Here is a 23,716-nt window from a genome sequence, read left to right on the forward strand (position 1 = left end):
AAATAGCTTCGTAGAAATGTTTGCAAATGTATAAAATAAAAAGAAATGAAATAATACATTTACATAAGTATTCAGACACTTTCCTCAATACTTTGTTGAAGCACCTTTGGCAGCGATTACAGCCTTGAGTCTTCTTGGGTATGACGCTACAAGCTTGGCACACCTGTATTTGGGGAGTTTCTCCCATTCTTCTCTGCAGATCCTCTCAAGCTCTGTCAGGTTGGATAGGGAGCGTCGCTGCACAGCTATTTTCAGGTCTCTCCAGAGATGTTCGATGGGGTTCAAGTCCGGGCTCTGGCTGGGCCACTCAAGGACATTCAGAGACTTCTCCCGAAGCCACTCCTGCGTTGTCTTGGCTGTGTGCTTGGGGTCGTTGTCCTGTAGGAAGGTGAACTGTCACCCCAGTCTGAGGTCCTGAGTGCTCTGGAGCAGGTTTTCATCAAGGATCTCTCTGTACTTTGCTCCATTCATCTTCCCTCGATCCTGACTAGTCTCCCAGTCCCTGCTGCTGAAAAACATCCCCACAGCATGATGCTGCAATCACCATGCTTCACCGTAGGGATGGTGTCAGGTTTCCTCCAGACGTGATGCTTGGCATTCAGGCCAAAGAGTTTAATCTTGGTTTCATCAGACCAGAGGATCTTGTTTCTCATGGTCTGAGAGTCCTTTAGGTGCCTTTTGGCAAGCGGGCTGTCATGTGCCTTTTACTGAGGAGTGGCTTCCGTCTGGCCACCCTACCATAAAGGCCTGATTGGTGGAGTGCTGCAGAGATGGATGTCCTTCTGGAAGGTTCTCCCATCTCCACAGAGGAACGCTGGAGCTCTGTCAGTGTGACCATCAGGTTCTTCAAGGCCCTTCTCCCCCAATTGCTCAGTTTGGCCGGGCGGCCAACTCTAGGAAGAGTCTTGGTGGTTCCAACCTTCTTCCATTTAAGAATGATCGAGGCCACTGTGTTCTTGGGAACCTTCAACGCTGCAGAAATGTTTTGGTACCCTTCCCCAGAACTGTGCCTCGACACAATCCTGTCTCGGATCTCTACAGACAATACCTTCGACCTCATGGCTTGGTTTTTGCTCTGACATGCACTGTCAACTGTGGGACCTTATATAGACAGGTGTGTGCCTTTCCAAATCATGTCCAATCAATTTAATTTACCACAGGTGGACTGCAATCAAGTTGTAGAAACATCTCAAGGATGATCAATGGAAACAGGATGCACCTGAGCTCAATTTCGAGTCTCATAGCAAAGGGTCTGAATACTTATGTAAAGAAGGTATTAGTTTTTTATTTTTTGTATACATTTGCTAACATTTCTAAAAACCTGTTTTCACTTAGTCATTATGAGGTATTTTGTGTGGTTTGATGAGGAAAATCCATTTTAGAATAAGGCTGTAACGTAACAAAATGTAGAAAAAGTCAATAGGTCTGAATACTTTCCGAATGCACTGTACCTCCTCTCTATAGGCTGACTCGTCATTGTTGGTTATCAGGCCTACAACTAGGGCCTAAAAATCATATCGCGACTTTTCAAACTTATGGCCAATTCACAATAAATATATTGATAAAAAACTAAAAAAGTTAAATAACCTTTGTTGTGCAATTAAAGGTCAATACACTGCATTTCAAACAGTCAGGAATAATATATTGAATTCAAAACTTAAAAAATTATACCTAGGCTAAATATAAGCCTTCCACAATCATAAGACCCACTAATAATTTCATTATTTTATCTAAATAGTTTAACCTGCTATTTTGCAATAGTTACTGATGTGGGTCTTTCAAGTCCGTCTATGAAAATGCCCTTTTTGTTAAAAATGTAACTAGAACCATGCACAATGCAGTGCACATCCACTAATAATGACCAACGTCTGGTAGCAGGCATTACAGAATATTAACACAGGTTTTGAAATATTTGTATTCTGTAAAGGCTTCCTTCTTTTCACTCTGTCAATTAAATTAGTATTGTGGAGTAACTACAATGTTGTTGATCCATCCTCAGTTATCGCCTATCACAGCCATTAAACTCTGTAACTGTTTTAAAGTCACCATTGGCCTCATGGTGAAATCCCTGAGCGGTTTCCTTCCTCTCCGGCAACTGAATCAGGAAGGACGCCTGTATCTGTGTATGCTCATTGCACATTTATAAAACACAGACTAGACCGCAAGCACCCAACAGTATGTGGCTAAAATGGGAGGGATTTTGGTGCTGTGCCTGTCTGTAGAGCAGACTACCTCATCACATGACTAGGGCTCAAAGCGCACTATCAACTTGTGTGTGTGTGTGTTTCATCCTCAGACTCCAGCAGCCATGACGTGTGTGCAAATATTATAGTGACTGTGTGTGTTTGTCTGAATGTGTGTATGTATGTGTGTGTGTGCATCTGAGTGTGTGTGTGTGTGTGTGTGTAATTCTGCTGCCGCTCCTGTTTCCCCAGCCTAACAGAAGATAACCAGCCTGGTGCTGGATGTTTCTCTGGCTGTCAGCTTGGGAGCCACGGTGCTCCCATTTGACCCCCCACCCCAGACCAAATATTAGCCCCTAGTCTCCAGAGTGGAGCTTTAATAACAGGGTACTATTAATTAGGCACCAACTGAAAAAAAAGAGGGAGGGACTACCTGAACTTGGGCAATAAGAAACTATTGTTTTCATTGCAAAACATTTTCCGTTCTCAGGGTCATATACATTAGTGCACACCGTATCAAAACGTTTTGCAACGGAAAACAAAAACTAACGTTTCTTATTGGACACATCCAGGTAGTCCCACCCTGCTTCGGTTTGTTTTCTTCCGTTTGGTGTCTAGTAGTGAATACGACCCTGGTATTAAAGCTCTACAGCTCCCACCTTGGCTATAGCATGTCGCCGCAGCACTTATCACATCGACACACTGCATAATTTACGTTCAATTATCTAATGTGAGTGAGTGAGTGAAGTGCTATCTACCACAGGATCAATGACAAGTTTACAGTCTGAAAGGGTCTAATAACAGTGATTGGCTTGAGCTTATATCAGACAGACAGTATACAGTGAAAGAGTTTCTTTTAATTTTGAAACAACCCCAATATGCATTAAGGGTTGCTATGAAGTTGGATTCACCACTAAGATAACTATTTCCACTGCATAAGGAGCTGTTCAATTACAATTTCCATATAATTTAGTTGATTTGGTCAGCAGCTAATATTGTGTCAAATGATTATTACAGTTATCACCAGTAACTGACTGGCAGTAATACACTGCACCAACCAAGTGGAAAATTAGATTAGATTAGACATTGAAATGGAGTGAGGTGTGTATTATATTTTGTGCTTGCGCAGTTTTATGTGTTTGTTCTATGAGTGTATGTTGCAAGTGTGCGCAAGTCCTGTGTTCTGTTTGTTTGTGTGTGCAAGTCCTGTGTTCTGTTTGTGTGTGTGTGTGTGTGTGTGTGTGTGTGTGTGTGTGTGTGTGTGTGTATGCGCGTGCAGGCACACTTACCTGTAGGGTCAAACTCATGCGCAGGTGGGACTGTGTTTTTGTCACTCTTGGGTTTCTTGTCTGGGGGGTGGTCCTTGCTGAGAATGCTAGGGGTCCTGGGAACACACAAACACAGATTGTATGGTGAGAAACACACACACACAGGACACCAGATGTCACATGTCTGTGCAGGCTTTTAACCAGGCTTTTACATTTCAATATTGGTGCAAAATGTATACTTAAAATGTCACTCTATTCGTGGAACGACCCCTTTATATTACACTTTCACGTAATATTATCTGCTACAATACTCTCTCAGACATACTGTATGTTAGACACCTGGGACTTACAGACACTTTATCTATTTTATCAGATGAACTAGAGAGCCAAATCCCTATGGTTTAGGAAAAAGTCTGCACTGTCAGATTCTAGATACATGAGGTGTCATCTTAACATGCTACACAGTGTTTCAGGCACGGTATGTGGTCCAAAAGCCTAATAAAATCGGGCTAAATCCACTCAAATACAGGGCTGCATCTGAAATGAAACCGTATTCCTTATGTAATACACTACTTTTAACCAGGGCCAGGTCAAAAATAGTACACTACATAGGGAATAGGGTTCCATTTCGGATGCATACCAGGTGTCCCAACTCTATTTAGTGGTAAGAAATTCTAGTTATATGGTGATGTTCGTCTGGATGTCATGATTGTAGTCCTTTGTGATTGACAATGTGGACAAAGATTTACGAAGCAAGGAAAAAACTCTGACCTGGTTGCTTTTTTGGAAAACCTGCGAAAACAAAAGACGAGAAAGGATTAGAATACTATTATACTATTTGTCATTGGTTAAGTTCTAAATTACAGTGCCTTCAGAAAGTTTTTGTTGTGTTACAGCCTAAACTCCAAATGGATTAAATATATTTTTTCTCACCCATCTACATACAAAACCCCATAATGACAAAGTGAAAACATGTTTTTAGACATTTTTGCAAATGTATTGAAAAATAAATATCTCATTTACATAAGTATTCACACCCCTGAGTCAATACATGTTAAATTCACCTTTGGCAGCAATTACAGCTGTGAGTCTTTCTGAGTAAATCTCTAAGAGCTTTGCACACCTGGATTGTACAATATTTGCACATTCTTTTAAAAATTCTTCAAGCTCTGTCAACTTGGTTGTTGATCATTGCTAGACAGCCATTTTCTTTCCATAGATTTTCAAGCCAATTTAAGTCAAAACTGTAACTAGGCCACTCGGGAACATTCAATGTCATCTTGGTAAGCAACTCCAGTGTATATTTGGCGTTGTGTTTTAGGTTATTGTCCGGCTGAAAGGTGAATTTGTCTCACAGTGTCTGTTAGAAAGCACATTGAACCAGATTTTCCTCTAGGATTTTGGCTGTGCTTAGTTCTATTCCGTTTCTTTTTATCCAAAAAAACTCCCTAGTCCTTGCCGATGACAAGCATACCCATAACATGATTCAGCCACCACCATGCTTGAAAATATGAAGACTGGTACTCAGAGATGTGTTGTGTTGGTTTTGCCCCAAACATAACGCTTTGCACTCATGAAATAAAGTTCATTTTACTTTAGTGCCTTATTGCAAACAGGATGCATGTCTTGGAATATTTTTTATTATTTTCACTCTGTCATTTAGGCTAGTATTGTGGAACAATGTTGTTGATCCATCCTTTTTCCTATCATAGCCATTAAACTCTGTAACTGTTTTAAAGTCACCATTGGCCTCATGGTGAAATCCTGAGCTAGGAAGGACGCCTGTATGTTTGTAGTGACTAGGTGTATTGATACAGTACACCATCCAAAGTGTCATTAATAACTTCTCCATAGGTGCCCTTCTTTGCAAGGCGTTGGAAAACCTCCCTGGTCTTTGTGGTTGAATCTATGTTTGAAATTCACTGCTCGACTGAGGGACCTTACAGATAGTTGTATGTGTGGGGAACAGAGATGAGGTAGTCATTCAAAAATCATGTTAAACACAGAGTGAGTCCATGCAACTTATAATGTGACTTGTTAAGCACATTTTTACTCCTGAACTTATTTAGGCTTGCCATAACAAAGGGGTTGAATACTTATTGATTCATTTTAGCTTTTCATTTTTAGTTAATTTGTAAACAATTCTAAAAACATAATTCCACTTTGACATTATGGGGTATTGTGTGTAGGCCAAATGAATCCATTTTAGTTCAGGCTGTAACCCAACAAAATCTGGAAAAAGTAAAGCGGTGTGAATACTTTCTGAAGGCAAATGTATATTGTGATGCCTAATCAGATGTCTTTTTCAAGACAGGTTAAATTTCGCTAACTGTATGAAATTGGACCCCTGTAGGGTAAAATGTATTGTAGCTCCAGAAGTGTTAATTTAAGCAACAAGTTTATTGTTCTAGCAAAAATAGTCTGGTTTCCAGGCCTGTACCTGGACTAAAACATGTTGAAGAGTGAATCTATTGAAAGTGCTTTTTGGTCCAGGAATAGGCTTAATCTGGGTATCTGAAACCAGCCCAACGTTCAACCTGATATTCTTCATTTGCTACCATATGTGACTATATGGTACAACTTTGTATTGCCATTGCATGCTACATCAAGAAAATGACACAAGAAACATACATTTTCTTAAAAGATAAGTATATAAATCAACAGTTCCGGGGTAACCAGGGCCCGTATTCATAAAGCATCTTCAAGTAGAAGTGCTGATCCAGGATTAGGTCCCCCCTAATACATGTAATCTTATTCATTATGATCTAAAATACAAAACTGATCCTAGATCAGCACTCCTACTCTGAGGCACTTAATGAAAACATGCTCTGGTCTTCCTTGTCATTTGCATGTTTCTGTATACTGCGTGACATCATCAGTCAGAGACAGCCAGCTTCTAACCCCCCCACCTCTAAACCCACTTTGCCGTCTGTCTCATGACTTGCTGCTAACCAGTAGAGTGCACTATCATTGGAACATCTGTCATCATCTGCTTACACATCACAGGATCACAACCACCACTATAACTTGGAGGGACCAGAAATGACGCAACACTAGAACCACTTTAATTAATTTCATAATCAAAAGGCTGGTGGTGTGACGATGCCAACATAAGCCCCATGTCCCAGGCACCTTCTGGCTCCAACTTGTTCCACTGGTTGGCATATCAAACATGCAGATCCTTACCCTACCCAGATGCCTAAGTCTGAGAGATAGGAGGTGGCTGTAAGGGTTCTTCATATAAATAGCACAGACCCCTCTCTCTATCTCCACCCATCCACCTCCTCCCTTCTTCCGCGGGTGGTTTTTGTTTTTGTTGCTGTTCCTTCCCTCAGACAATGGGGCCTGCACTTTGAACAATGGCGCTCACGTCAAAGCCAGCTTACTACATTGCAGCATTGTGGGACAGATTCCCGGAAACAGAGAGCGCTTCTGGCAGGACTCCCATTTCCTGAATTTGGGAGAAGGGGGGATGAGAGGGGAGATTGGTGAGGAGAAGGGGGGATGAGAGGGGAGATTGGGGAGGAGAAGAGGGGGATGAGAGGGGAGATTGGGGAGGAGAAGAGGGGGATGAGAGGGGAGATTGGGGAAGAGAAGAGGGGGATGAGAGGGGAGATTGGGGAGGAGAAGGGGGGATGAGAGGGGAGATTGGGGAGGAGAAGGGGGGATGAGTGGGAGTGGGTATCTTTCAGAGAAGGCAGGAGGGGGCAGGATTTGGAGAATCCCGTTAGTACCTAGACTGCAGAGCTCGTACTTGGAAGTCTCTTTTGACACAGAAAAAAACATAGCTCATATAACGTTTACTGAATACACTGTGATACACCTCTCCACTGCTACCACCTTGGATTTAAGAAACACCTCTTAATAGTTTAAATGGTAATTACTTAATTCAACCAAATAGTGCAGTTGTTAAGGTAAATTAACATCATTCAATACAAAAAGATGACATCAACCCAGTCATATTGAAACCCTGCCAAATAGAGAGACATGGGATTCACTACTACACTGTCTGGGAACAGGAGGAGTTATTACACTGGTTCTCCTCTGATGTGCCCTGGGGAGATTAGGAGGCATGCCAGGGAATAGACTGCATGGGTGAGGACAGACACATCAGTCTCACTGGGTGATGGCTAAGCAGCTAGTGCAGCTAGCTTTGGATAAGAAGGGGATTTAGCTGATATTTAGACACTTAAATGCAGACTCATTCAGAATGGAGAAAAAGAGGCCTAATGGGTACGTTGAAAGCCTGAGGGGAACAATGCGCTTGTTAGCTAACAAGGCAGATCAATGGGAAACACAAAGGTTCAAGTGTCGTGAAATCGATTGCTAGCCTTTAACAATTAGCCGTTAGCTTTAGCGGAGAGTTAGGTCTTGCCGCAGGTAGGTTTAATTTATTCAGAGGTCATTTTGATCTTGTAATAAAATTAATTCCTTAAATAAAATTATCTTTATCAATACTCCATTTATTGTCTACTTTAACAATCAAGGCCAATCTCACATCATATAGCAAGAGACCACTCAGAAATGGATAAGAATTTAGCAAAAATCAAGTAGACCCTATGGTTACCTTGAAATAATTGAATTGATTTATTCCATGAAATACTACAGAAATGCAAAAGAAAATGGGTAAATTAGCAACGCTATAACCTTGGCAGTGCAGCAATGGCAGCCTAAAGAAAGTTTTAAATGGCAAGCAAAAATCATCACTGATGTAACGTTAAAGTTCTGTGATTGTCACATCCTATTGCCTCCCTGAATCCACGTGTACACTTTTCCTATGAGAAATGTCACCAAAGACGCTTATTACTAAGACAGACAACATTTCCCATAGGAACTTTATGATAGAAACTACAATGCAACATTGAAACCAACCCTCTTGGCTTCACATCCCCTTTGATGTTACTGACCTGACTCCAGTTTTGCACAAGTGAACCAGGTAGAGGAAAGAAAAGAAAACAGTTCTATGGAGGGATGCACTCAAGGAAGTCCATTTTGTGCCAGTCCCATATGTAGAGGGTTGAACACCATTCCTGCATCGCCTCGAACATGACTATCTCATCGGTCTGAGACATATGTAGAAGCTTTAACGCTTCACTGGTGTGGAGTCGCTAAAACTGTTACGATAACAAATGGAGTGCCAGAAAGTGCTCTCACTCAGTGGTGCCTGCTAAGCTAAATGAAGCTTTTTGGGAAGTGTGACTGAGGTAACAGGTTTGCCCAAGGGGCCTGGCATGGGCACACTGCCGTTTTATAAAATTTTGAAGCCAGTCAGGTCTATGAAAGAGGTTCAAAACAATATGGAGAAGAGGGGGGAAAGTGAGGAAGTGCATAGAGAACAACAGCACTGCAGCAGAAGGACTTGAAAAGGGAAGTCTTTGGGATCTGGCCTGATCCCTTTCGGTGTAGACAGGCTACAGGGCCAGTGATGCTTAACCCTTTTCCAAAGCACACGTCTTTCAGAGAGAAGCTTGTCGTGACTCACCAGTTCTGGCTACTTCTTTCATTTCAACCTCCGTTCCATATGAGGTCACAGTTTGAGAAGGAGTGGCATTTTAGAAAGAACATCCAGTTTGGGGATAAACTTCATGCCTCCTCAAGTAGAAACAGTGATATCCTGAAATGGACATTGCGCAATCTTTCCTATTGCAACTGCCCATCGGAAACCGATTCAAGTACACTTTGGGGAACCCTACGTTACAATACAAAATGGTCAACTTGAAACATCACATTTGACCTGCACTCAGCCCTAACCATAAAACTAATTGAAGTGGATTTGAGGTGAACTCTGCTAGCCTCGAAATACCAGAATGATTATCTGCCGCGCCATCATGATATCCATGCAGCAAATGTAGTATCTGAACAGTTTATAATTTTGGCTGACGTTTGCAAATGGTGTGTTAGATGAACTTTACTCTGCTTTGCTGAAACATCTGGAAAGCATTACTATAGGGACCCCCTGAAACAGAGGACACTTGGATATGTGGAAGCCAGGGATTGGTCTATCCAAAACACCCATCTTATGTTACATAGGATATATACCAGGTTTTGAACAAAGGACGGGGAGAATAATCATATTTGAGATTGGATTAGTTGTTCTCCAGATTCTGCAGAAATCTGTAAATTGACGCTGAAATCTTTTGATATAATAAACCTTTATAATCAAAGTACAGTGTCAGCGGATTCCTTGTCAACACAGCATATCAGCATCGTTGTCTCGACACCACAGAAATTGGCGACGAGGATTTTGGGACGAGTTGCGTCTGTTCGGCGTTGCATCATGGGCCCCGAGCTGACTCCTACTACAGAGGCCGGCAGATAAGGTGAGCTTTCTCACAACTTTGGGCGCTGGTCAGTTCGTGTGACTGTGTGTGCGTTGGGGGATGCACCTTTAAGAACTTGTGTGTGCGTCTTGCTGTTATTTGCTGTGGGATGAGAATCCGTTCTAAATTTCAACGCAAACAGGGGGGAGTGACAATATAATACAGGATAAAAGGAAGAAAAAAAAGGAATTGATAACACTGGGCCCAGGGATATTTGGCTTGAATAAAATTAAAGGGTTTGCCCTCAAACGAGGCGATCATTAAGATGGGCCACAAATCCTGAAGAGTCACTAGGTGGAGTTTCAGGTCAGTTTAAGGGACTGTGAGTTTGTAGAATACACATTCAATTGTATGTTACCTCTCGGTATATAGTTGACGAGGTATATGTCCGAAGTAGCCTCTCATTGAATATCTGCAACTCAAGGTAGCAGAAATTTAGGAAGGAATATAAAGGAAATAGGAGCGACGGAAGCATGCTTTTAAGGACCGTATGAATGGATGCAAAATCCAGAAAATCACATTGTAGGATTTTTAAGTAAATCATTTGCATTTTATTGCACGACATAAGTATTTGATCACCTACCAACCAGTAAGAATTCCGGCTCTCACAGACCTGTTAGTTTTTCTTTAAGAAGCCCTCCTGTTCTTCACTCATTACCTGTATTAACTGCACCTGTTTGAACTCGTTACCTGTATAAAATACACCTGTCCACACACTCAATCAAACAGACTCCAACCTCTCCACAATGGCCAAGACCAGAGAGCTGTTGTAAAATTGTAGACCTGCACAAGGCTGGGATGGGCTACAGGACAATAGGCAAGCAGCTTGGTGAGAAGGCAACAACTGTTGGCGCAATTATTAGAAAATGGAAGAAGTTCAAGATGATGGTCAATCACCCTCGGTCTGGGGCTCCATGCAAGATCTCACCTCGTGGGGCATCAATGATCATGAGGAAGGTGTGGGATCAGCCCAGAACTACACGGCAGGACCTGGTAAATGACCTGAAGAGAGCTGGGACCACAGTCTCAAAGAAAACCATTAGTAACACACTACGCCGTCATGGATTAAAATCCTGCAGTGCATGCAAGGTCCCCCTGCTCAAGCCAGCGCATGTCCAGGCCCGTCTGAAGTTTGCCAATGACCATCTGGATGATCCAGAGGAGGAATGGGAGAAGGTCATGTGGTCTGATGAGACAAAAATAGAGCTTTTTGGTCTAAACTCCACTCGCCGTGTTTGGAGGAAGAAGAAGGATGAGTACAACCCCAAGAACACCATCCCAACCGTGAAGCATGGAGGTGGAAACATCATTCTTTGGGGATGCTTTTCTGCAAAGGGGACAGGACGACTGCACTGTATTGAGGGGAGGATGGATGGGGACATGTATCGCGAGATCTTGGCCAACAACCTCCTTCCCTCAGTAAGAGCATTGAAGATGGGTCGTGGTTGGGTCTTCCAGCATGACAACGACACGAAACACCCAGCCAGGGCAACTAAGGAGTGGCTCCGTAAGAAGCATCTCAAGGTCCTGGAGTGGCCTAGCCAGTCTCCAGACCTGAACCCAATAGAAAATATTTGGAGGGAGCTGAAAGTCCGTATTGCCCAGCGACAGCCCCGAAACCTGAAGGTTCTGGAGAAGGTCTGTATGGAGGAGTGGGCCAAAATCCCTGCTGCAGTGTGTGCAAACCTGGTCAAGACCTACAGGAAACATATGATCTCTGTAATTGCAAACAAAGGTTTCTGTACCAAATATTAAGTTCTGCTTTTCTGATGTATCAAATACTTATGTCATGCAATAAAATGCAAATTAATTACTTAAAAATCATACAATGTGAAAACCTGCAAAATCGGCAGTGTATCAAATACTTGTTCTCCCCACTGTACATATATATGTTTTGGTTGAGAACAGGGGTTTTAGTTTTTGTAAGGAAATATGTTAATTACGGTTAAAACCTTATGAGTCTCCATTTGAGAGAACGTTTTCAAAATTGTTAAAATCTATGAGCCCCCGGGAGGACGTTATGATTGTATAGAGAGGATTCGTTTTCAACATTGTTAAAATCTATGGGCCCCCGGGAGGACGTTATGATTGTATAGAGAGGATTCGTTTTCAACATTGTTAAAATCTATGAGCCCCCGGGAGGACGTTATGATTGTATAGAGAGGATTCGTTTTCAACATTGTTAAAATCTATGGGCCCCCGGGAGGACGTTATGATTGTATAGAGAGGATTCGTTTTCAACATTGTTAAAATCTATGAGCCCCCGGGAGGACGTTATGATTGTATAGAGAGGATTCGTTTTCAACATTGTTAAAATCTATGAGCCCCCGGGAGGACATTATGACTGTATAGAGAGGATTCGTTTTCAACATTGTTAAAATCTATGAGCCCCCGGGAGGACATTATGATTGTATAGAGAGGATTCGTTTTCAACATTGTTAAAATCTATGAGCCCCCGGGAGGACGTTATGATTGTATAGAGAGGATTTGTAATGGATAAGAAAATAACTATAAATCTGCAGATTACAGTAGAATAAGTGAAGATAGTAAAGTTAAGAAACTTCGAAGTAGGATTTGTGTTCTATGTTTTGTGTTGGTTTGAGCGTTTTGTTCAGTTTTACTGTTTGTCTGTGTTGGAAAGGATTTGTGTTCTGTGTTTTGTGTTGGTTTGTGCGTTTTGTTCAGTGTTACTGTTTGTCTGTGTTGGAAAAAATGGAGGGACAGCTGGTCTGTCTGCTGTTTGACTTAGAGAAAAGTTACTTGCGGGAGAGCTCCTTTCACCCTGAAATCAAACTAATAAATGAACTGCGCATGTGTGGAGTTCTAAGGATTTTGTAGTTGCACAGAGCGAATATGCCACTCCCCTGCCTGCACTGAGCTGCTGTGACACGCAGACTTATAGCTGAAAAAATAAAGGGGGAGATTTGAGTACACACGAATAAATTATTCTGTTTGTTAAGTGGCTGTTGCTTAACTATGAAACTATTTGATTGAGATCCATTGAATTTATAAATGAGAGCTATGTTGACGGATTAAAAATAAAATTAAAATAAATAAATAAATAAAATAAAATATTATTGCGCTATTTATAATATTCCTGAGTTAAGCTGTTTGCTTATTTCTTAGCGGGAATGTGAACATAGGTATGTCTAAAAGGGTATTGTATGGTTGAAATAACCCAGTGAGTGCATAAAATACTAAATTCTTGTCTGTTTCTTTTGTTCTCCTGTGATGTGAGAAACGAGAAGGAGGAGACAGAGAGAGAGAGAGAGGAGGTGCTGACCAGTGCTGACAGTGCGTCACGCGACAGCGTGTGCTGCCCCGGATCCAGTCCAATTAAGGCCAGTACTGTTCTATCCACAAACTTACTTTCCCTTACAGGATATAATAGATACATTGTGTATGCATAGAATATTTCATGTTGTGACCATTTGACAGGGACTTGGCAACAGACTGATCAATTGATGTAATAGAGAATTGCACATTGGTTTTTTTTGTGCATGGGTTGTTTTGATTAGAGTTGTGTTGGAAATCCAGCACTGAGATTATTCTGTAAAATTAAAGTGATTGGGGGCTTATTAAGCAATTGGTTTATGGGTGCTGTAGTGTTGCTGGTTTACAGGTCTTTCTTTTTTGATTGCTCTGAAGTTGAGTAGTTTCCTTTACTTTTCTTTATCGGATGTGGTAAGATTGCCACTAATCAATAATTTGGTTAAAAATAAATAAATACACAAAAATAAGAACGAAAATATTTAAAATAAATAAATAAAAATAGGAGGGAATAATAAGCAACATAGCTAAAATATTTTTTGGTTTACAAATTAATTAGTTTAAAATAATAATAATTATTAAATTATTCACAATAAAGGAATATAAAAGAGTTGTTACAATGCGGAAAAAGGACATCAAAACTACGAAAGTAATTACTCCTGTTGGTGTAGTACAAAATAGTAATCCTCTAGTTAATGGTATTGCAAGGTTATCTGGAAAATGGAATAAACGTTGGCCTGACATTGAACAACCATGGCCAGTGGAAGGGACTCTTAACCCAGAAGTAATTAAGATAATGCAAGTGCTTGTGTCCACATATAAGGCAGATCAAAAGAAGGGGAAAAAAGGGGAACAACGTAAAGAAAAGAGACAAAGAGAGCTGGGTGTTCTTAAGTTGTTTGAAAATGAGGGACAAAAACCGATAAAAGATACAAATGATAAAAGAGACAGAGGTATAGAGAAAATGGCAAAAGAGGCGAAGGTAACAGAAAAACTAATGGCAGAAGTCAATACACCTTTCTCACATATGGATTCAGCAAAAAGGCCCCCACCTTAGTAGAGTTTAAGGACGTCTATCCTCAGCTTCCAATGATCATTCAGGAGGGTGATTATAGCATCAGAGATGAAGATGAACGAATAATAGAGAGAGGACAAGCAGAAACAACCATAAAGATGAATCCAAACTCCAAAAGTAAGAATAAAACAACATGTCTGGAAACTAAGGGTAGAGTGAGGTTCAGGAGGATGGAATTTGAAGACGATGATGATGATGATCAGTGATTCAGAAGAGATCATGGGTGGATATGACCCTGTGATCAGACAGGAATGCCAAGGTTGGCCAGAGCGGAAAGAAGGGGTGATGGAAGTTGGAAGAAGAAGGATACAAGAGATCCGAGCTCCGATGAAAGTCAAGATGAAGACAGCGATGAAGATTTTGAGATTAAAGGTGCTTCATGTTCAAGAGGATTTTATTCTACAATGACTAGCACAGAAGAAATAGAAAGAGATATGGATCGATGCATATCATGCTTGGATAAGGCGAATAATTTAGAAGAAGTAAGAGAATTGGAAGAACAACTCAAGAAGTTGAAGATACAGAAGGAAAAACTGCTGAAAAAAGAATCTCAAAAATTGGAGAGGAAATATATATTGCAGCCAAGAAAAGGGAGACCAGTAAGAAGATGATGCCAGTGATAATTCGAGGACAGAACCTGCAGTATAAGCCTTTGCAGAATACTGATATGTCAGATATAATTGAGAAGCTGCCTACTCTTCAAGATGGAGCATATCCTTGGTATTCCAGGTATGGAAGACATTTTTCAGAGAGCTGGACTTAATCGAAATGTGGGGACAGCGGTGAATGATCCTGAGTTGTTAGCTGCAAGTAGAAATCGGCTGTGGAGAGCACTGAAAGATACGTTTCCAACAAATGTGCATCCTGACAACATTCTGATTGACCCACTAGGACAACAAGAACATCCGAGAGCCTATGTGTCAAGAGTTCATCAAGTGTGGAGAAATATCACCGGAAATGATCCAGATGTGAGTCAAATAAGCAGTCAATTTTGAGAGCTAAACTGCAGATGGGACTGCCCTCACCAGTAAGGAGCAAACTGGCAGAGGTGGTTGGACTTGGACGCATGGAAAAAGGTATCTATACAGATCATATAGCCCATCAAGTGGATCTGTACTGGAAAAAGGAACACAACCAGAAAGAACAGGACCAATAAACTCTCAGAAAACTCAATCAAATACAACTGGTGGATAATAAGAAGAAGGAGAAGAAATAGGCTTTGGTTATGCAGAATCAGTGTTCACCAAATCAACAATCACTGCCACAGCTTCAAACGAACCAGGTCCAACCGCAATTGTACCAGCCACCAATAGTGGGACCAGTTGTTTCATATCCACAGCCAGTTTCTGGACAGACACAGAATTGGAGAGGAAGAGGACGAGAAGGCTTAGGAAGAGGAAGAAGATTTAAGCCATACTTCCAGCAATCTTCAGAAGTGTGTTATAATTGTGGACAGGTTGGTCACTTTGCCCGTGAGTGTAATGGGCCAGGAGGAAACACCAGAGGGAATTTCAGAGGAAGATACAGGGGCCAGTCAAGATCATTTGGAGGACCGGAGAACCCTTATAGGGGCCCGGAGCAAGAATTCTAGAGGTGCCCAGAAGATCCGAAAGGGGGGTGTCAGCTGGTAGCATCAGGACCGGAAAAATATCCAACAATTGAGGTGAAAGTAAATAATCGACCATTGGAAGTGATGGCGGATAGCGGAGCTGCTTTCACCTGTGTAGCATCTTCAGGCCGAACACATCTCCCCATGTCCAATCAACTGATTCGGACAACCGGATTTGAGGGAGTGAAACAGCTGATTCCTCTTACGGAACCAATTGAGCTCTGCTATAAAAATCAGAAAATTACAATACCCATACTGGTATCGGAACATACACCTATTGCATTGTTGGAAGAGATGCATTGTGTAGATTGAATTGTAAAATAAAATGTACGCCAGACGGCTGTCTGGTAGAAGTGCCAAAAGAAAAGGTTTACCAATTGTTGATGACGACAGAGATGGACTCTTCTTCAGTATTTTGGATTGGAAATCTCAGTGCAGATTTTTTGAAGCAGGCTAAGATATATGGGAGAAATTCATTGTGGCAAACATGCCAGGTGCGAGGCTTCCGGAATATATATTTCATTGTACGCTGAAGTATTTCAAGAATGCTGCCCAATCGAACTCAGAGGAATGGTTGAGTCATCAACCAAAGAAAGTTCAACTCAGCTCATGTTGCATAATTTTAGGACCACAAGGAGCAGCTATGAAGATAAACACAGACGATTATCTGGATAAAGAATTTGAGATTGAGAAGAGTGTGCCACATGTGACCTTGTTGGTTTCTGAAGACTATGAGCAGAAGCATATAGGAGAAATGATGACAGAAGCAGAGAAAGCTGTTTTCGTACCAATGAAAGACAATTTGGCGATTTGGAGGAGTGAAGATCAGCGATTTCTCAAAATCATGATTTCGGCTCAAGGACAAGGACAGCCACAAGCTGTACGGATGACACATGAATCTATTTGCAGTGCGAAGATGGATTCAGACTTTATGAAAGAGGAGATGTTGCAACAAGTTCCAGAATGTTTGTGGTCTCAACACAGTACCGATATTGGACTTGTGAAATCAGCCCAACCGGTGAAAGTTGAACTTCGACCAGGAGCCAGACCTCCTTGGAAGAATCAGTATCCATTGAAAGATGAAGCAATCCAAGGGATCGAACCACAAATTGAAGGACTTTCGAAAGCAGGTGTTTTGAGGACAACAAAAAATCCTCAGAGTAACACGCCTTTGTTCCTGTGAAGAAACCCGATGAAACGTATCGTGTGGTTCATGATTTGAGAGTGGTGAATGAGGTAGTGACTGATTTTCCAGCAGAAGTGCCAGACCCGCATACCTTGTTAGCCCAAATTCCTCCTGATGCGACACATTTCACGGTGTTAGACTTGTGTGGTGCATTTTTTAGTGTTCCACTTAGTGTAGAAAGTCAGGGTTTATTTAGGTTCATATATACAGTGGGGAAAAAAAGTATTTAATCAGCCACCAATTGTGCAAGTTCTCCCACTTAAAAAGATGAGAGAGGCCTGTAATTTTCATCATAGGTACACATCAACTATGACAGACAAATTGAGAAAGAAAATCCAGAAAATCACATTGTAGGATTTTTTATGAATTTATTTGCAAATTATGGTGGAAAATAAGTATTTGGTCACCTACAAACAAGCAAGATTTCTGGCTCTCACAGACCTGTAACTTCTTCTTTAAGAGGCTCCTCTGTCCTCCACTTGTTACCTGTATTAATGGCACCTGTTTGAACTTGTTATCAGTATAAAAGACACCTGTCCACAACCTCAAACAGTCACACTCCAAACTCCACTATGGCCAAGACCAAAGAGCTGTCAAAGGACACCAGAAACAAAATTGTAGACCTGCATCAGGCTGGGAAGACTGAATCTGCAAAAGGTAAGCAGCTTGGTTTGAAGAAATCAACTGTGGGAGCAATTATTAGGAAATGGAAGACATACAAGACCACTGATAATCTCCCTCGATCTGGGGCTCCACGCAAGATCTCACCCCGTGGGGTCAAAATGATCACAAGAACGGTGAGCAAAAATCCCAGAACCACACGGGGGGACCTAGTGAATGACCTGCAGAGAGCTGGGACCAAAGTAACAAAGCCTACCATCAGTAACACACTACGCCGCCAGGGACTCAAATCCTGCAGTGCAAGACGTGTCCCCCTGCTTAAGCCAGTACATGTCCAGGCCCGTCTAACGTTTGCTAGAGTGCATTTGGATGATCCAGAAGAGGATTGGGAGAATGTCATATGGTCAGATGAAACCAAAATAGAACTTTTTGGTAAAAACTCAACTCGTCGTGTTTGGAGGACAAAGAATGCTGAGTTGCATCCAAAGAACACCATACCTACTGTGAAGCATGGGTGTGGAAACATCATGCTTTGGGGCTGTTTTTCTGCAAAGGGACCAGGACGACTGATCCGTGTAAAGGAAAGAATGAATGGGGCCATGTATCGTGAGATTTTGAGTGAAAACCTCCTTCCATCAGCAAGGGCATTGAAGATGAAACGTGGCTGGGTCTTTCAGCATGACAATGATCCCAAACACACCGCCCGGGCAACGAAGGAGTGGCTTCGTAAGAAGCATTTCAAGGTCCTGGAGTGGCCTAGCCAGTCTCCAGATCTCAACCCCATAGAAAATCTTTGGAGGGAGTTGAAAGTCCGTGTTGCCCAGCGACAGCCCCAAAACATCACTGCTCTAGAGGAGATCTGCATGGAGGAATGGGCCAAAATACCAGCAACAGTGTGTGAAAACCTTGTGAAGACTTACAGAAAACCTTTGACCTGTGTCATTGTCAACAAAGGGTATATAACAAAGTATTGAGAAACTTTTGTTATTGACCAAATACTTATTTTCCACCATAATTTGCAAATAAATTCATTAAAAATCCTACAATGTGATTTTCTGAAAAAGAATTTCTAATTTTGTCTGTCATAGTTGACGTGTACCTATGATGAAAATTACAGGCCTCTCTCGTCTTTTTAAGTGGGAGAACTTGCACAATTGGTGGCTGACTAAATACTTTTTTCCCCCACTGTATATACATATTTGCATGTGTAATACAACATTTGTGTCATATTCTTTCTGTATAAATTTTTTGAAGAATGATGTTTTCTGTTGTTGGGTACATGTGGGGACCTCAGATGTTTTTGTTTTTTTCGTGGATGCTTAGGGATATTGGGTCTAGGCAGGGACAGAGAGAATCCACAGGAGGGTCCGATGGGTCGACCAGCCTGAATGTGGACATTTTTTGATTGTATTTTGTTTTCTGAGGTTTTCATGTGTATTCAATTTAATCATATCTTAAAATGCATTGATAAAAATTTATAAATTAATCTGGAGTACTTAGGTGGTCGCCTGGGGCAGAGGGGCCGTGAGAGAATTTTCCTGTCTTGATTGATATTTGGAATGAAAGCTGCCAGACAGGTTTTTCGCTCTCACACTCCATAAAAATTTGTTCACACTCCATGAAAATTTGTCTACATAAAAATGTGTTCACACTTCATAAATGTTGTTTTATTGCTAAAGTTACTCAAGAAGCCTGATGTAATAAAAATTGTTATATGTCATAATCCTATTCTTTTTGTTTTCGAGACATAATTAGTCTCGAAGGGGGGAAATATGTACCGTATTTTCCGCACTATAAGGCGCACCGGAGTATAAGCCGCAGCAGCTAAATTGAATGATATTGAATGATGTGTACATATATAAGCCGCACTGGACTATAAGCAGCAGGTGTTTTAATGTTTAATTACCATATGTAAGGGTTCGTGCACAGAGGGGATTGTCGGGAAAGAGACAAACTGTCTCGCTCTCGTAATGTCTGTCTGTCTTGCTCTCGTTCTGTCTCTCGTACCACTCTCGGTTCCACTTTTACTTTTGCGTGCTACCTGTCTCACTCTTTTCCGGCCTCCAGCTTTTCCTGCTGGAGCCCGCCGCTTAAAGGTGGGGGGCGCGGACCGGTCATAGAGCCCATAGAGTTAAAGTTGGTGGACTGTAACCTGTAAAATCCATAGATTTAGGTCTTCTAGTGGCCGTTAGCTGTAAAAATCCATAGATTAGCCGCACCGTTATATAAGCTGCAGGGTCGAAAAATGGGAAAAAAGGCGCGGCTTATAGTCCGAAAATTACGGTAGTATCTGAACAGTTTATAATTTTGGCTGATGTTTGCAAATGGTGTGTTAGATGAACTTTACTCTGCTTTGCTGAAACATCTGGAAAGCAGTACTATAGGGGCCCCCTGAAACAGAGGACACTTGGATATGTGGAAGCCAGGGATTGGTCTATCCAAAAGACCCATCTTATATTACATAGGATATATACCAGGTTTTGAACAAAGGACGGGGAGAGTAATCATATTTGACATTGGATTAGTTGTTCTCCAGATTCTGCAGAAATCTGTAAATTGACGCTGAAATCTTTTGATATAATAAACCTTTATAATCAAAGTACAGTGTCAGCGGATTCCTTGTCAACACAGCATATCAGCATCGTTGTCTCAACACCACACAAACATTCATGGAAGCTTCTGGGATCAGACAGCTTGCGAGGCTAGAACTCTGCTGCTCTGCTCACTAGACCTAGGCTTGTGAGATAAGACAACTAGTCTCGAACACACTGAACACACCAGAGCACAGCACAGTCTGACCAACAGAATAGAGCATTTGAAAAGATGCACAGTGGTGAATCTACAACAAGGGGGTAGAGAGAGCGAGAGAGAGAGTACACTGTACATAGCCATAATATGACATTTGAAATGTCACTATTCCTTTGAAACTGTAATGTTTACTGTTTATTTTTGATTGTTTACTTCACTTTTGTTTATCCAATTCACTTGTTTTGGCAATGTAAACATATGTTTCCCATGCCAATAAAGCCCTTTGACTTGAAATTGAATTGAATTGAATTGAGAGAGAGAGAAAGACAGAGAGAGAGATAATATATATATATATATATATATATATATACACACACAGTGGGGAGAACAAGTATTTGATACACTGCCGATTTTGCAGGTTTTCCTACTTACAAAGCATGTAGAGGTCTGTAATTTTTATCATAAGTACACTTCAACTGTGAGAGACGGAATCTAAAACAAAAATCCAGAAAATCACATTGTATGATTTTTAAGTAATTAATTTGCATTTTATTGCATGACATAAGTATTTGATCACCTACCAACCAGTAAGAATTCCAGCTCTCACAGACCTGTTAGATTTTCTTTAAGAAGCCCTCCTGTTCTCCACTCATTACCTGTAATAACTGCACCTGTTTGAACTCGTTACCTATATAAAAGACACCTGTCCACACACTCAATCAAACAGACTCCAACCTCTCCACAATGGCCAAGACCAGAGAGCTGTGTAAGGACATCAGGGATAAAATTGTAGACCTGCACAAGGCTGGGATGGGCTACAGGACAATAGGCAAGCAGCTTGGTGAGAAGGCAACAACTGTTGGCGCAATTATTAGAAAATGGAAGAAGTTCAAGATGACGGTCAATCACCCTCGGTCTGGGGCTCCATGCAAGATCTCACCTCATGGGGCATCAATGATCATGAGGAAGGTGAGGGATCAGCCCAGAACTACACGGCAGGACCTGGTCAATGACCTGAAGAGAGCTGGGACCACAGTCTCAAAGAAAACCATTAGTAACACACTACGCCGTCATGGATTAAAATCCTGCAGTGCACGCAAGGTCCCCCTGCTCAAGCCAGCGTATGTCCAGGCCCGTCTGAAGTTTGCCAATGACCATCTGGATGATCCAGAGGAGGAATGGGAGAAGGTCATGTGGTCTGATGAGACAGAAATAGAGCTTTTTGGTCTAAACTCCACTCGCCGTGTTTGGAGGAAGAAGAAGGATGAGTACAACCCCAAGAACACCATCCCAACCGTGAAGCATGGAGGTGGAAACATCATTCTTTGGGGATGCTTTTCTGCAAAGGGGACAGGACGACTGCACCGTATTGAGGGGAGGATGGATGGGGACATGTATCGCGAGATCTTGGCCAACAACCTCCTTCCCTCAGTAAGAGCATTGAAGATGGGTCGTGGCTGGGTCTTCCAGCATGACAACGACCCGAAACACACAGCCAGGGCAACTAAGGAGTGGCTCCGTAAGAAGCATCTCAAGGTCCTGGAGTGGCCTAGCCAGTCTCCAGACCTGAACCCAATAGAAAATCTTTGGAGGGAGCTGAAAGTCCGTATTGCCCAGCGACAGCCCCGAAACCTGAACGATCTGGAGAAGGTCTGTATGGAGGAGTGGGCCAAAATCCCTGCTGCAGTGTGTGCAAACCTGGTCAAGACCTACAGGAAACGTATGATCTCTGTAATTGCAAACAAAGGTTTCTGTACCAAATATTAAGTTCTGATTTTCTGATGTATCAAATACTTATGTCATGCAATAAAATGCAAATTCATTACTTAAAAATCATACAATGTGATTTTCTGGATTTTTGTTTTAGATTCCGTCTCTCACAGTTGAAGTGTACTTATGATAAAAATTACAGACCTCTACATGCTTTGTAAGTAGGAAAACCTGCAAAATCGGCAGTGTATCAAATACTTGTTCTCCCCACTGTATATATTTGGGGCAGGTGCAGAGAGAATGAGCAAGAGACAGACAGAGAGTAAGGAACATCAAATTCAACCTCCCAATTAGGATCTGGCTAAAAATACATGAATCAGTTATAGAACCCATTGCCCTTTATGGTTGTGAGGTCTGGGGTCCGCTCACCAACCAAGAATTCACAAAATGGGACAAACACCAAATTGAGACTGCATGCAGAATTCTGCAAAAACATCCTCTGTGTACAACATAAAACACCAAATAATGCATGCAGAGCAGATTTAGGACGATACCCGCTAATTATCAAAATAGTAGCACAGGAAGTCTGCCACTGAAACCCAAGAGACGATTTAACTCAAGGCTGTCAATATTACTAATGAATTACTGTACATTTATCGCTGTTCTAAATTAAGCAATTAGGCCCGAGGAGGTGTGGTATATGGCCAATATACCACGGCTGAGGATACAGCCATTAGCCATGGTATATTGGCCATATACCTCAAACCCCAGAGGTGCCTTATTGCTATTATAAACTGGTTTCCAACGTAATTAGAACAGTAAAAATATTTTTGGGGGTCATACCCATGGTATACGGTCTGATACAGTGGGGAGAACAAGTATTTGATACACTGCTTGCTTTGGCAATGTAAACATATGTTTCCCATGCCAATAAAGCCCTTTGACTTGAAATTGAATTGAATTGAATTGAATTGAATTGAGAGAGAGAGAGAGAGAGAGAGAGAGAGAGAGAGAGAGAGAGAGAGAGAGAGAGAGAGAGAGAGAGAGAGAGAGAGAGAGAGAGAGAGAGAGAGAGAGAGAGAGAGAGAGAGAGAGAGAGAGAGAGAGAGAGAGAGAGAGAGAGAGAGAGAGAGAGAGAGAGAGAGAGAGAGAGAGAGAGAGAGAGAGAGAGAGAGAGAGAATATATACACACAGTGAGGAGAACAAGTATTTGATACACTGCCGATTTTGCAGGTTTTCCTACTTACAAAGCATGTAGAGGTCTGTAATTTTTATCATAAGTACACTTCAACTGTGAGAGACGGAATCTAAAACAAAAATCCAGAAAATCACATTGTATGATTTTTAAGTAATTAATTTGCATTTTATTGCATGACATAAGTATTTGATACATCAGAAAATCAGAACTTAATATTTGGTGCAGAAACCTTTGTTTGCAATTACAGAGATCATACGTTTCCTGTAGGTCTTGACCAGGTTTGCACACACTGCAGCAGGGAATTTGGCCCACTCCTCCATACAGACCTTATCCAGATCCTTCAGGTTTCGGGGCTGTCGCTGGGCAATACGGACTTTCAGCTCCCTCCAAAGATTTTCTATTGGGTTCAGGTCTGGAGACTGGCTAGGCAACTCCAGGACCTTGAGATGCTTCTTACGGAGCCACTCCTTAGTTGCCCTGGCTGTGTGTTTCGGGTCGTTGTCATGCTGGAAGATCCAGCCACGACCT

The 23,716-nt window shown here is 41.7% G+C and overlaps 1 protein-coding gene across 2 annotated transcripts in view; it reads right to left on the minus strand.

Moving 5' to 3' along the window:
* LOC311142219 (rho guanine nucleotide exchange factor 12-like) overlaps positions 1–23,716 on the minus strand; it is a 121,844-nt gene that overhangs the window by 65,217 nt on the left and 32,911 nt on the right. Inside the window, exons 2-3 of one of the 2 annotated variants that reach the window (XM_084177826.1) lie at positions 4,223–4,243; positions 3,473–3,567 (exon numbers count right to left, since the gene is read on the minus strand). In XM_084177826.1, coding sequence (XP_084033952.1) covers positions 3,473–3,567; positions 4,223–4,243 — 116 coding nt within the window. The remainder of the gene's footprint in view (positions 1–3,472; positions 3,568–4,222; positions 4,244–23,716) is intronic. The other variant, XM_084177827.1, reaches the window with a different exon arrangement.

Source organism: Coregonus lavaretus (assembly GCF_964263955.1).
Source record: "Coregonus lavaretus genome assembly, chromosome: 15".
Taxonomy (NCBI): Eukaryota; Metazoa; Chordata; class Actinopteri; order Salmoniformes; family Salmonidae; genus Coregonus; species Coregonus lavaretus.